We start from the raw sequence: 15,590 nt of genomic DNA on the forward strand, positions 1-15,590 counted from the left end.
AACAACTCGAGAAATTAGAGACCGGGCAGCAAGAACTGAAGGATAAACTTCAAACCCTCGAATGCGAAATTGATAGGTTGGCAGGAGACTTGCCTACTGCATCATCAAGCTAGGAAAAGGCAGAGCTATCCACTCAACACAGCCAGCTTGTTGACAGCATGAGAAACGCTTTATTGAATCAGGACAAAATAGAAAACCGGTCGCGTAGAAACAATCCTTTGCTTTTTGGTCTGCCTGATGGGGGTAAGGAAACGTGGATGAATCCGAAAAGAAAGTGATCGATTTGTGCGCAGAAAAGCTGCGTGTAACAGTGTCCCCCTCCGCAATCGAGCGTGTCCACCGAATTGGCAAGGTCGGGGGCGAGAAACCTCGGCCAGTTATTGTGAAATTTGCGTTTTTCAAAGACAAACAAATAGTTATATCTGCTGCCTCAAAACTAAAGGGAACGAATTTTTCTATTGGTGAGGATTATTCCAAAATCGCTCGCCCGCAAAGGCAAAAGTTACTGCAATGCGGGAAGCGAACTGACGCAAAGGTTATGATCAAATACAACAGGGGCAGAATGGAGGCCAAAATCGGAAGTAAATCTTTCGTGTACGACTGTGCAAGTGACTCAGTGAAAGAATGCGCTCAATAGCGGTAGGGAGCGCTATAGCGCCACGCAAAAAGCGACTTCCCGAGACCTTATCAGTGATTGTTGTCAATTGCCGAAGTTTAAAGAATAAGGTTTACGAGTTTGATACCCTGATTAGAATTTCACAACCCGATGTTGTTTTTGGAACTGAATCTTGGCTAGATGAACATATTTCAGATAACGAAGTTCTTCCAACAGGTTACACAGCCTACCGCAAAGACCGTAATACGCACGGTGGGGGTGTGTTCATTCTGATTCGAGATGGCATACCAACCATACCAATACAGGGCGCAGATAACAACTCCGAATCGGTTTGGTGTAGAATAACGTTTTTGCAAGAAAACGGTTTAGTTTTAGGGTCCTCTTATCGGCCTCCTGGTAACTCTAGTGTGTTACCTTTATTTAGTTTGTCTAAAACCGTTTCGGCTCTTTCCTCCGAACCAATTATGCTGGCGGGTGATTTTAACATGCCCAATGTCGAATGGTGCAATTTTCGTTCAGTTGAAAATAGTCGGTCAACACTTCATTCTGCCTTTTTCGAGTTTACCAGAGTTTATGACCTTTTTCAGTTTGTTCAGTTTCAAACACGACTGGGTTCGGCAAGTGATAGCGTCCTGGACCTTCTTTTTATGAATCGTGACAATTTAATGAAGTCGGTTGTTCTAATTCCAGGCATAAGTGACCACGATGTCGTTGCGGCTACCATAGAGTGGAAAAAGATAGAAATCAGTAGACCTCGTTCACGAAAAGTTTTCGCATATGATAGAGCCAGGTTTGATGCCATCAATTTTGAACTGGATGCATACCTTCTGATGTTTATCCAATGCTGTCAGTCTAGTGACATTGAAATATTGTGGGGGTTGTTTAAAGAAAAACTGTTGTCTCTGGTAAACATTTATGTCCCATCGAAAATTGTAACTGCCAATCGTCGTGATAAACCATGTTTTAATAAAGATATACGTGCGTCAATTAAGCGTAAGGCTCGGGTGTACAGAAATTATTGTCGCACGCGCAGTGCTGATTTATTTAGTAAGTTTAAAGCAATAGGCTCGTGCCTGAAGACACAGATAAAGCTGGCGAAGCGTGAATATTTATCGTCCCTTAATAGCAAAATCAAAACAAATCCAAAGGAAGTCTGGCGTTACGTTAAAAGTAACAAAAAAGACATCAGTGGAATTCCCTTTATCATGCACAATTACGAACTACTTAGAGATGATATGAGTAGAGCAGAATGCTTCAATGCGTATTTTTAATCCATTTTTTTTCCGCCAAGCCCGATATCTCCCGTTACGACACTCAGATCGTTACCCGCTATGAATGATATCATAATAACTGAATCAGGTATAAGAAAACATTTCAATAGGCTGAATCCCCAGTCTGCGCATGGTCCCGACGGTATTTCAAACCACATACTTAAACAATGTGCTGATAATATAGCTCCATTTCTCGCTGCTTTGTATGAAGTATCGATAAGGTATGAAAAATTGCCACGAGAGTGGAAGTTAGCCAATATCACGCCTTTGCACAAATCCGGTGTCCGTGATAATGTATTTAACTATAGACCGGTATCGCTAACCCCCGTTTGTTGCAAGACACTGGAACACATAATCTATTCTTGCCTTATAAAACACCTTCAAGATAATAATTTTTTCACTCCGTCTCACATGGCTTTCGCGCAGGCCTTTCGTGTGTTACACAGCTAACCAAATTCGTACATGACATCGCTTCATGATTCGACCAGGGCATTCAATTGGAGGCGGTTTTTTTGGACTTCAAAAAAGCTTTTGATGTCGTCCCCCATAGTCTTTTGCTTCATAAGTTGTCTTTTTTTGATATTCCTAAAACCCTCATAGACTGGATTAAGGATTATCTCAGCGGCCGCAAGCAATGTGTTGTGATAAATGGTGTGTCTTCATCAACAGCTGATGTACTGTCCGGGGTGCCACAGGGGTCGGTCCTGGGGCCGCTTCTGTTTTTGATTTTTATCAATGATTTTCCACTGGGTTTGAAATCAACAGTGAGGCTTTATGCTGATGATTGTGTTTTGTATTGCCCAGTCAAGTGTTTTGATGACACCACAGTACTTCAGTCCGACCTCGATAAGATTGTGTCTTGGTGTGCTCAGTGACAAATGAGTTTCAACCTAACAAAATGTTTTCATGTGCAATTTATTAACAAAAAAAGGTTGTATTCAGGTCTTATTACTTAAATTCCTGCGCAGTACAAAAGGTAGATCAAGTTAAGTATCTCGGCGTAACATTCATGGCAACACTAGATTGGACCAGTCACGTAGATCTAATCACAGCCAAGGCTTCGCGCTTAATTCATTTTTTTCAACGAAATTTCAGCGACGCGCCGCAAACACTCAAGGAAACCCTGTATATTACAAATGTGCGCCCAATTTTAGAGTATGCTTGTGTTTCTTGGGACCCTTTCACGAATGTACTAAAAGAAAAGTTGGAGAGGGTGCAAAAAGGGCTGCTAGGTTTGTTACAGGAAACTACGATTTTAGAATAAGGTCTTCGGGAATTCTTCAGGCCTTGGGATGGGAACCCCTTTGTGGACGACGGAAAGTTCAAGGACCTAAATTTCTTTATAATACATATCACGGTAAGACTGGACTAAATAAAGAGCGGTATTTAAAGACGCCTAGTTATATGTCCAAACGGAAAGATCACTTATATAAAATTAGAGAATATACCTGTCGATTGAATGTCTTTAAATACTCTTTCTTTCCAAATTCTATTAGTGAGTGGAATGCGCTAAAAATACCAATATTGTCTGATTCTAATTTCCTAACAGCCATTGAAACAGCAGTTTGAGCTGCTGAAATAACCCATATATTTAACGTTTGCTTTGTACTTCTCTTGGTTGTTGATTTTTATAAGTATAATTTCTGCTTTCGTTGTATAATCCTGTGTTTTGTACTTTTGTTCTAACGCTGTACTACAAGTGTTGATTTCTCCTGTATACTGTAAGGCACGATTTATTTGCCTTTAATTTTGCTGTTTTGTATTCTATTTTCTACTGTAACCTCCCTACAACAATGCCCAATGCGCGAAGTAGGTACTTGTAATAAATAAATAAATAAATAAATAAATAAATAAATAAATAAATAAATAAATAAATAAAAAGCACATTCCATGAAGGAGGTAAAAAAAATAAGCGCGCCGGCCACCACAATTGGGATTTTAAAATTTTACATATTTGTTAACACACCCAAATGAAGACATGACTTCCCCGAAAGGCCATGTTCTACAAGAAGTGAGTGCTCTTTTTGGGGATGTCCCACCTTCATTTGGTCATGTTACGAAAGTATGCGAAATCATAATTTGTTGCAGCAGGTGTGCTTTCTTTACCTGCTTCGTGCACTTTGCTTCAGTTCGGACCCAGAGTGGCTGGCACTGAAGAAGTTACGCCATGCCAAGCGTTCAGCGGCTCACATCACTGAGGCAAGCTGGAACTTGATGATGAGGCATGCCTGCAGTTTCATACTGAAGAAACCTGCTCGCATGACCTGGTAAGGACTCACTGGGCTGGGAAATGTTTACATTGCAGAAAGTGTACGCTATGTACTCAACAAAGACCCAACATTTAGCCAAGAACGTCTGTTGCTGGCTCACTAATTACAGGCATTGCCCCGACGAGCTGCGGCAAAAGTCGATGTCGCAGTTATGGACTATTGCTTACAAAAAATGTCTAAGCTCTAGCAAGAACAGGGGAAAAACCGTCTTCGTCAGGAGGATACGTTGGTGGGTGCTGTCATTGTTTAAGTGCAACAATTTGTGCCCATTTCAAGTGGATAAAAGTTGTGGCTTCGTAGTAATGGATATAGATTTGTGTAACTTAAAGCAAGACAAGCAGTCTACATGAACTTCGTCAAGTTAAAAGTCATCAAAACAAGAGTTTTGAAAAGCAAGGCAGTGGCTCTGAGTAAGGATTTGGAACTCGTACAACACACAACTATCAGAGTCCAGTGCATACTGCAGCTAGCAAAAAGAACACCCTTACTGTGTTTTTTACGGCCAAAACGCATAAGCTGGGTATTTCATTCAAGACAATAGTGAGTGATTGAGGGATCTGGCAGAAACTGATTAGTCAGTCTTTAATGAAGCGGCTAGACTTGTCATGAGAGACCCATTTTAAACTGGACATTTACCATGCATCATCCACTTTCTTCAAAGAATCCTTCGATAGGTACTTGTTCTTGGTAGATGTTGAGGACCCATTTTATTCGGTCCTGCACTGTTAATTGTTTTTCTACAAAGAAGTTGCACAGACGAGTGTAGTGTGGTTGTCTTCAGGAATGCTGTGGTCGTGGCATTATAATCATTCATGGCCCTTCTCAAGTTTATGTTAAAGGTAGCTCGTATGTTCCTCCTGTGTTGTGCAATTTCTTATGCTTGACCGTAACCGTTTTTATTACGTTTCATCAACATTTTAATTACTGGGAGATTTTGGAAGTTCCTACGTATTATAATAATTTTTGTAATAATTCAAAGCAACTAACCACTGTCACATATTAGCCAATTGTTAACAGTGTTCTAGCAGGCTTTCGCAGACTGAAAAAGGATTGCTGTTTACACGTGAGTTGAAGGTTTGTCGCTTTTTGCAGTTTTTGGCTTGGCGCAATACCTTACAGCGTCGTCCCGACTGTTGGCTTTTCTGTCTAGGTGTGCTGAAAAGTTGTTTCCATACAAGTTGATGCATCCCAAAACTGAAAAGGGACATAGCTGAACAATGCCCAGAGTATGTATGTACAGGGTCGTGCTCACACGTTATGCACAAGACTTATCAAAACCAGTAGAACAGGTTGTCTGTGGTTGGTTTCCTTCGCATGCTCCTTAACGCTGTAGCTGAGTTGCTCCACCAGACTACAAAGAGGGAACGCCACGGTACTGGGGTGGAGCAAGAGCGCAGAACAGCGATACCTGAGGTGTTACCGTGTATGCACCGAGCTGCACACGACCTAAATATGAATGCAAACGGGTATTGCATGCCATTTCTTTTTTCTGTGCCACGAAAATCATCTCAGCTTTCTCATGTATACTATCTGATGGAGGCAACAAAGGTGGGTACGGTAAGAGGCACGCCAATCGTACACAAAACGTGTCAACGAGGTCGTTTATGAATTTCCACTATCCCACGGCAAAAGATGAATGCTGGCTGGGCAAGAATATGCGTGAATGAGCATGCACAGTAACATGAGCTTTTGTTAAAAGATGATGGGGCGAATGCGCTGACGCTTTGCAATTTTGATAAGTGGGAGCCGTACCTGGATAAGGTTTGGATTATTGGCAGAAGCAGGGACATCGAGAATGCATGGATGCATTCAGTATAAAATCACGAGGTTCATTAGGTACCAGTGATACTTTGTCTTTTGTCTTTCTGGTAGGTAGAGAACAAGTTCACAGATTGTGATTAGTTAGTATACTCTCAACGTGAGCTTAGTTTACTCCACACATATATGCCTATTATTTTCGATGCAGGATATGATGAATAAACTGTCAAAACTTTGAGCTCTCCTAGACACAATTTCTCCTTATTTTGTCAATAAAAACAGCCATATCTTTGTGGCTTCTACAAGAACGTGGACCAATTAGAATAGCAGAAAGTGCTTCTACCCCCACCTTTGTGTCCTAAAAATCCATAGAGACAAATTTGACATAAAAAAGGGACACAGTGTCTGGGTGATGCAGACCACGGAAACATGAGGCTATGAAAAATTACCGATATGCAATGACAAGGAGAATGAAGGCAGTGATTGTGCAAGCATTCAAAGCTAGAAAAAGGCTAGGAGTGGCCAGTGCCTTCTTTCGCATAAGCCATGAAATAACAAAAGCAACCACCGTCACCTCTGCCACCATCCGGAACGTAAGATCACTATCAAATGCTGCTTTCATTGTTCTTCTGCACAGGCTTACGGCATGCAGCTCCATAAAAGTAAAGTGAGGGCAAATAAGTGCTTCAATTTGGTAGTGTCCTAGCGCATACTCCAATCTGTTGCAGCAAAGTTATAAAACATCACTGTTTTTTGACCTAATCGTTTCAAAAAAAAACTTTAATTGTGTCTAAAGACAACGTAACATTCTAGAGATCTTTGCTGGTGAATGGAAATTCTTTGTTAGATTAGAAACTTCGTAAGATGGTTTTGCTAGATAGAGTTTAATTATTTTATAATAATAAAATTACACATTGGGGAGCCATAAAAAATTTGTAAATGGGGGTTGGGTGCTGGAGCCGACGTTTTGACAAGTGTACTTGTCTTTTACAAAGCTGAACAAACTTTTGAGACATTTCGTTCAATACAAGAACCACATTACTTTATAATTGTGCCTATCCCATAAAATGAACTTATTTATAATATAGAGGAGCCGAGAAATGTAACTTGATGCTATTTAATATTGTGCACACGCACCAACGAGGACGAAAAGCTTGTATCGTGCACTGACTACTAAGCGGGGACAAATGTGCCAATCTCATAGTTAGTAAAACATCCCATCCTTTTGATTAACAAATGACACGCAAGAAAACTAGTAATAAGACCCAAAATGACATTGTACTTCCTAAAGAATGAAAAGCCCTTCAAATTTCCATGTGATACTTGATTTAGCAAGACCGAACACATACATGTGCTTGAACGTATTGTATGACAGGGCAGAACTACACGGACACTAGAGAAGGGACAAATCGCTCTTGTGCCCGCATATTCGTGCATTGTGTCAAAATATAATAGCGTACTGTCACAAACTGGTCCAACTTTCAGTCCTTCTGTGTGCATGTGTTTATTTGCGGACGTTTCATTATTACAGACATAGCTACCCATTATGATGCACCTTTTCTGCATAATTTTGATAGAATAGCTTTGTATATGTAGTAAACTGTTTTTCTTGCATGCTCGTCTACTGACGCAACTAGCAGCCAAGAAGTTGGAGACGCCAAGAGCGCACAGAAAGGGTTTGAGCATTCGCACAAACCAGTATGACCACACGGGCACTTTTGATTGCAATCAGCCAGGGCGTATGCGCCGAACTCGATCCAGCACAGCAGCAACAGACCTGTCGATCTCGATCAAAAGTATTTGAGTGACACCTGTATAAGTCGCCGCTAACTGCCTAAACTAATCAGATCAAATACGGTGCAGGCGTCATCTAACTGCGATATAAAAGGGTACAACATAGCAAATGAGAACCCGTGTGACAACAGTGTAGTCAGTATAGTGTGTCAGACCCTAAATCTCTTTCGGACGTATGTCTGCACAAACATGATCACGCCTACGCGGGTGTAATTCAACGCTACGGCTCGTATGAATCAGCTAACACTAACGTATCATCAAATGTAAAAGGAGCTAAATCTGTCAAACAAACCACCGCACATCACACACAAGAAAGGCAGCACTTGAGCGTATCATATCGACGCGGGATGTCGGTCATTCAACGCTACCGCTTGCACGAAACACTCACGGCGCTCGATCACCCTCCTTTGAAGGATCGCTCTGCCGAGAATCACTGCCACATCACCAGATTCGCAAGGAATAATACCGCAATCAATACACACGGCCAGTATGTGTTCTGTGACCACAGCACAACACCAAAATCAATCTTGACCGAACTAGAGGAAGCGCTGACAGTCGACGTCGGCGCACCACTAGGGACTAAAGCGCCTGGGGATGTTTGCGTGATTTGGGTGCCTATCGGCAGCGCGTGGTTGCCAGAAATACACCTAGGGCGCGGCCACTCGTATTAGTTTGCGCCATGAGTCACCGTGGCACTGCAGTCCCTGGCTGCAACGGTGCTAGAATGTAATGTCGCCACCGGGCTTACCGTGATAGAGGGATCAAAGTGCGCATGCGCATGCAGATTCATACGTTACCGGTGCCGCTTACCGTACGCTTTTTATTTTTCAGATTTAACGTTACCGTTTAAGAGTGGTGTACGTATATTGTACATAAACATGGTGGCATTTTCGGACGCCTGCTTCGAAGCGTTTTTGACGCAGTTCTTAACAGATTCGTTCGCAGCGAACGACTGTTTAATATTACCTCGCTCGCCTTCAGTTAGCTTCGTTTACCGAGTATTACAGATAAGCTAGTTAACTAGAAGAACGAAGTAAATAAATCGGCAACATCAATGTTTTCACGTTTAGTGTGAGGTTCATATTTGTTTACTTTTATTATTGCTAAATTAAACATGTAACAATGCTTAGCGTGGTGACACAGGCTAGGATTTTTGTTTCATTTTCCTTTTCACTCTTCTTTACCTTATGAACCCTCCGATAGGTGACGGCACCACACCAGCTGTAGCACGTAAACCACGCAAAGGCTACGCCATTAAACCATATTAGGACGCTGTCCGCAACGAACGCTTGCTGCATGGTAAGGCTATTCTCTTAGCCTCCGCTTTCACTCTAATGGTAAACTTCAACTGTGTATTGGCCGCACATTGTAGGAAAAAAAGGAAACATTATTCATCTTACGCTGAGTTCTCACGTGTTAAACGCCGTTATAGACGCTACGCAATGCGTTCAAATTTCTTCACAATTCCCTTCGGGGATGGGGGCATTCTTTTTTTTTCGCAATGAATGCGCAAAGTTCATGTAAGTGCATGGGATTCTATTGGGGTTGGGAGAGTCTGCAACCACTTTCTCCGCACTGTTCAAGTGGCAAGCCTAGCAGAGGCACCTCCATATCAACCCACGAGTCAGACACCTAACTAAAAAACGACATTAAAATTCATTTTACTACAGGCGCCCCAAGGACGCCACTGCAGATATACCTCCTCATTGAAATAGGAGGAAAAGCGCGTTCACGCAACTTTTTTTATAATGAACTAGGATATGGAGATATTATAGTTCACGATACCTTAATTCCGTCCCCATGACACCTTGTATACTGTCAAGTGCGTCCTGCGAGAAAGACGAAAGCGACAAAGCATACGCGTATCTGCACGTTTTTATACAGAACACAACAACAAGAAAGACAAGGAACTCTCTGGTGCATGGTAAATAAAAACACCGATCCCCTGCTGCTTTCTCAGCGTCCTCAAATACGACCTCTGTTTTAACGTCGCGGCACTGGTGGAGGTGCTGGGGCCTGCAATCTGATGCAGGAAAGCGTTGTTCGGGAGCGTATACCCAGTTCGCAGCCTCGACACCTTGTTATGATTCCGGTAGACCGATTCAGCCACCGCTTCTAGGCCTGAGTCCAGAACTTTTGACTGCACCTCCTCTTACCAACATGGCAGCCCCTTCAATGTCGGCGAATCTTCCTCCAGCCTAGCAGACGACTCTTCCTTACCAGGTAACTTTTGAGCCTCCTCGTGTTCCCGAAGTCTTTCGTGGAGAACCGTATGAAAACGTCGATGACTGGCTCGACCAGTTAGAGTGGACCACTACGGTGAATCGCTGGAGCGCGCAAGAGAAACTTGGCTGCACCTACTTCTTAATAGAAAACAGCACTCACACATAGTACGAGAACAGGGAGCCTACTTTTCAAATATAGGACGATTTGCGCCAAAAGCTTCTCGAGACATTTCTGAGTGCGGACCGACGAGATCTCGCACAACAGATGATTGAAGTCCGCGTGCAAAAGCCGAACGAAAGCGTCACCATGTTCGCTGAGGATATGGCCCGTCTATTTCACCACGCTGACCCTGACATGGCCGAGGCGAGGAAAGTTCGTTACCTGATGTGGGAAGTTAAGGAACCACTTTTCGCTGGCCTTGTACGAAATCCGCCTACAACAGTAGATGAATTTTTCAAAGAGGCGACTGTCATCGAGCGGGCGCTCCGGCAACGATGCCGCCACTTTGACCACCTGCCTGAGCAAATGCCTGTTGGTGCCGCCGCTCAAAACGCTGCTGTTGCCGAAAGCTCTCTACGGCAAATGATTAAACAAATCGCACGGGAAGAGCTCAGGGCCTTCGGCCTTCCATCTACCAAGCCTCGAGTTGCTTCTATTGCGCGAATCGTGCGCCACGAACTACGGCAAGCCTTTCCATCCCCAGCGCCGCTTCCTGAACCACGTTCATTGACCTATGCTTATGCCATCCACCGTCATTCATCTGCCCCAGAAGAAGCACCCTTGCAGCCACGGTTTGCTACTTTGCCTTGGTGGAAGCGGTAACCTGTGCGGTGACCACCAGTAAGCCGGACCGACTTGTAGCGCACTGCCGACCGTTGACCCCTTTGTTTCCACTGCGGCAAACCAGGCCACATCTCGCGCTACTGTTGTCATTGAGAAGCCCGCTTTGGAAACTTTTCTCGTCTCGCTTCATTTTCTGTTGAAGACCCTTGTGACCAGGGTGCTGATCACCTGCCGACCAACCAAGCGTCTTCACCAAGTCGTCGCTGGCGGCCTTCCTCACCTGCACGAGGTCACTCTTGCCCGAATCACCAAAGCTACGCTGACGCCGTCAGAAACCGCTCCCCAAGCGCGTGCTAGGGAAACTAACTGCCATGACCTTTGGGGGCAAGGTTGCCAATCGCCGAGACGCCAAAAAGGCCCCCTTGATTCTAAACAAGAATCACGTGGCGATGGTGATGACGAAGACGACGACAGCCACGAGTACTAATGCCAATGAATTTGAACGTGCCGACCTTAGCGTTATTATAGACTGACTTTACGCAACAGTACTGGTTGACACTGGTGCTGACTTCTCTAATATGTGACAAGAGCTTGCCGACTTCCGCAAGAAGGTAAAGACGCCGCGGAGTGGGCCGAGCATAAGAAGTGCTGGTGATAAGAAGAGCTAATGATGCCAACCAGTAAATGCACCGCTCGGCTCGTAATCGGTGATTAGAGCTTCACTGCCACTTTTGTCATTTTACCGGACTGTTGTAAATAGCTGACTTGGGGTATGAACTTTCTGCGAGAGTATGGTGCTGTCAACAACATTCCAGAACGTATCGTCACCTTTTCCGCCCATCCTTACGTCTACGCCACCACTGAAGAACAATTGCAACGTTTACGTGTAGCCGATAATGTGATGCTCCTGCCGACAATTTGCTGCCTTGTGTCGGTGCTATGTGAACGGCCGTGCCATAATTAGGTGGTAGCGGGGCGAATAGACACGCTATTGCTTACGCAAAGTGTTTCGATAGTGAGAGGCATTCTGGCACGAACTGATGGGCAGGCAGATGTCCTCCTCACCAACTTCAGCAACGAGCGCCGTCACATCCAGAAGGGCATCGCAATTGCCTACTACGACGACGTGGACCAAGCCAGAGATTGCTTCGCTTTGCAGCCGGACGACGCGACCGTCCCAGCCTCGACACCTTTGTCTGTCAAAATTTGCCCTGCCCAGTCACTTTCAGATAAACAGTGCCTTCTAGAGCTGATACACCAGTTCAAAAATTGTTTTTTGTGCACGTCGAATGTCAAGCGAACACCACTGTACCAGCACCAAATCGTCGTTGAAAAAATTACGAAAGCAAGTTCAGAAGATGCTCCAAGATGACGGAATACAGCCTTCCAAATGTCCCTGTGCATCACCTGTGTATTGGTTAAAAAGAAAGACGGCAGCTTGCGTTTCGGTAGAGATTAGCACAAGTTAAACCAAGTCAAGAAGAAAGACGTCTACTCACTGCCACGCATAGATGACTCTCTTGATCGGCTGCGGCATGCACGCTATTTCTCATCGATGGACCTGCAAAGTTGCTATTGGCGAATAGAGGTCGACGAGAGAGACCGTGAGAAAACTGCCTTCCTTACGCCCAACGGCCTTTATAAATTTAAAGTGCTTCCATTCAGATTATGCTCCGCGACAGCCACTTTTCAGCGTTTTATGGACACTGTGCTATCAGGACTGAAGTGGCAGACATGTTTGGTCGGTCTATACGACGTTATTGTCTTCTCAGCTACATTCGAGGAACACCTAAGTCGATTATTCGCAGTTCTACAAGATATACGTTCGGCTGGCCTGACTTTAAAACCAGAGATGTGCCATTTTGCCTTCAGCGAACTTTGCCTCTTAGGTCACGTGGTCAGCCGCGAAGGTGTTTGACCTGACCCGGGCCAAATAGACGCTGTCGCAAAGTTTCCCGCACAACTTAAAAAAAAAAGAGCCGTGAGACGCTTCTTAGGCTTCTGCGCTTATTACCGACTATTCATCGGTAACTTTTCGTGTATTGCGATGCCTTTGACGCAGCTCACGCGAGAGGATGTCACCTTTTTTGGGGGCGAAAAGAAACAACGCCTCTAAACACCTCCGGTTCTTGCGCACTTTGACCAGGAAGCGCCAACAGCACTTCACACCGACGCAAGCAATGTAGGCCTGGGCGCCATACTGATCATACTTGAATTCATTTCATTTATTGAAGCCTTAAGGCCCCGGAGGCATTACTTAAGGCGGGGGCAAACAATATATAAGGAACTATTAATCACACAAAACGCCGAAAAATGAAGAAGATACGGAGAGAGGGAGAAAAACATCTCTAAGAAATGAAACAAGCAAGCAAAAAAAGTTTAGGTCAGATGCATTGTTGTTTTTTCGTGAAAGTCATGTGGTCAGTGGACGAAACAATACTGTCGGGGAGAGTATTCCACGGGGTTATTGGATGAGGGAAAAAAATTTTTCATTGATGATGTGTGGCACTGAATGTGCGCGGTTGGTTTGCTGTGATTGAGGCGCGGCGAGATTCGGGGAGAGGGGGGGGTTGAAGTCGAGGGATCTCGGCAAGTGGGTGATAATAGAAAGAGGGAAGCAAGCAGAGGCGCGAGATGATTCGACGTGGTTGGAGACACGGAAGGTCAAGTGGGCGTTTGAGTTCAGTGATGCTAGATTTACGCGAGTAGTTAGACGTTATGAAGCGAGCAGCGCGATTCTGGATGGATTCTAATTCGTATGCGAGATATGCTTGTGAGGGGTGCCAGATAGATGAAGCATATTTAAATTAGGCTGAACGTATGTCTGATATGCAAATTTTTTAATAGCGGGCGATGCAGATCTGAGATTTCGGTGCAAAAATCTAAATGTGCGTGAAGCATGTGCGCATATTGTTTCAGTGTGAGTGACCCATGATAATGACGATGTCAAGTGAACGCCTAGATGCTTATAGCAATCTGTTCGAGTTGTTTCATTTGAATTGATAAGGCATGCGTGATTTGCGATGCTGCATTCACGAGAAAAGGACATGGATTGGCACCTATTAAGTTTAAGAGGCATGAGCCATTTTCCACACCATGCAGCGATAGTGTCAATGTCTTCCTGAAAATCAGTGGAATTGCCAGGCTTGCGAATGACATTGTAGATGACGCAGTCATTGGGAAAAAGTCGAAGTCTGGTTTTTCTGTTAGATGGCAGGTCATTGACGTAGATTAAAAAGAAGAGGGGGGATAAGCCTGATCTCTGGGGGATCAGTCTTATCTAAACACTAAAAATTCGCGAGTCATAAGAGGTGGCAGTTATGTATTGTACGCGTCCTTTTAGAAAATCTTCTATCGAAGTAATAGGTTTCTGGGGGATTCCAAGAGTAGATATTTTATAATTTTGCAAGCAGGTGATTGTGTGGGACACGGTGGGAGGCCTTCGAGAAGTCGAGGAAGATGGCGTCAATGTGTAGATGATCGTCCATATGTTGCAAGATATCATCGGTGAATTCTGTGAGCTGAGTTTCGCACGACAATTGTTTTCCGAAACCATGCTGGTGCACTTAAAAGAAGTTAATTTATTCAAGGTATTTCATTGAATTGGTTGCTATTATGTGTTCTAGCAGTTTGGATGGTATGCTGGTTAGCGAAATTGGGTGCTTTTTATCGGTCTCCAGACTAATGGATGTGATTAATTTGTGCCTTCTTCCAATCGCGGGGAACTTCGCCAGAGCTTAGTTATTGTTGTAACAGTAAGGTTAGTTCTGCGCTTGACAGGTAAAATGTGTTTTGAAGGAGTATGCTACTGATTTGATTGCAACTGGCCGAGAAGGATAATTTGAGAGAGTTCATTAAGTTAGATATCCTATCAGCGTTAATCTAGACATCAAGCGTTCTGGTCGGTGAGTGGAGTGGTAACTGGGTAAAATTAAAGCTTTGAGCAGGTAAAAATACTGACGTAAAGAAGTCGTTAAGGACTGTAGCACATTTTTCAGTTTCGATTAATTCGTTTTTTAGGTTTCACAGCTGCAGTTGCGTTTGACGATTTAGCGGGGAGATAATTTGGAAGAATTTACGAGGGTTAGACTGTTGTAGTGATAAGAGGTCAGTTGAGAACAATTTGTCTTTGGAGGCTTTCAATTCCGTAATGTATTCATTAGCAGCCAATTTGTACTGATCCCTAACCATGGTATTGTAAAGAAGTTTTGCTTTCCGATAAAGGCGTTTTTTCTTGTTAAGTAGGCGTTTGAGGCGTTGCGTAATCCACTGGTTATTTTTGTGTTTATTTACAAGGATATTGGGGATATGTCTGTTTTTTTAACTGTAGCATCGTGTTTTTATATAATTCCCAATTGGTGTTAATCGAGCGGGCAGTGTATGATCGTCGATAGTCATCGCTGAAGAGTACAAGTTCGCGGTTAAATGTGTCGAAGTTAGCTTTCTTGTGATCAGTGATTACTTTTTGCTTAGTAGCGTTCTTTTTTATAGGCAGAGAAATGCTTATATGAAGGAGGCTATGGTCGCTGAGGGCAGGGAGCAAAGTCACATTTTCTATGTTTTCAGGGGCTAGATGTTAATAAGAGATCTAGGGTGTTGTCGCTGGTTTAGGGCATGTAACTGTTTGGTGCAGAATAAAGTCCAGAGTAAATTCAAGAAATTGCTTGGGTTCGCTACATGGTGATTTGTTGGCAACTGAAAGTAACGACCGAATAATGCTGGGATGATTAAAGTCTCCGAAAAAAAATATTGGTCCCTCGGGTATATATTTTTTTTACTTGTTCTGGAGAAAAACGTTACTTCTCGCAAAAGGAGGGGCTACTGTCTGGTGGATGGTTACATATTCCATACACTATTTTGCCAATTGTACTG

At 43.7% G+C, this 15,590-nt stretch overlaps 1 protein-coding gene across 1 annotated transcript in view; it reads left to right on the forward strand.

Moving 5' to 3' along the window:
* LOC119184943 (uncharacterized) overlaps positions 1-15,590 on the forward strand; it is a 43,446-nt gene that overhangs the window by 1,308 nt on the left and 26,548 nt on the right. Inside the window, exon 3 of the mRNA XM_075870326.1 lies at positions 4,017-4,154. Coding sequence (XP_075726441.1) covers positions 4,017-4,154 — 138 coding nt within the window. The remainder of the gene's footprint in view (positions 1-4,016; positions 4,155-15,590) is intronic.

The sequence above is a fragment of the Rhipicephalus microplus genome, chromosome 8 (genome assembly GCF_043290135.1).
Source record: "Rhipicephalus microplus isolate Deutch F79 chromosome 8, USDA_Rmic, whole genome shotgun sequence".
Classification (NCBI taxonomy): Eukaryota; Metazoa; Arthropoda; class Arachnida; order Ixodida; family Ixodidae; genus Rhipicephalus; species Rhipicephalus microplus.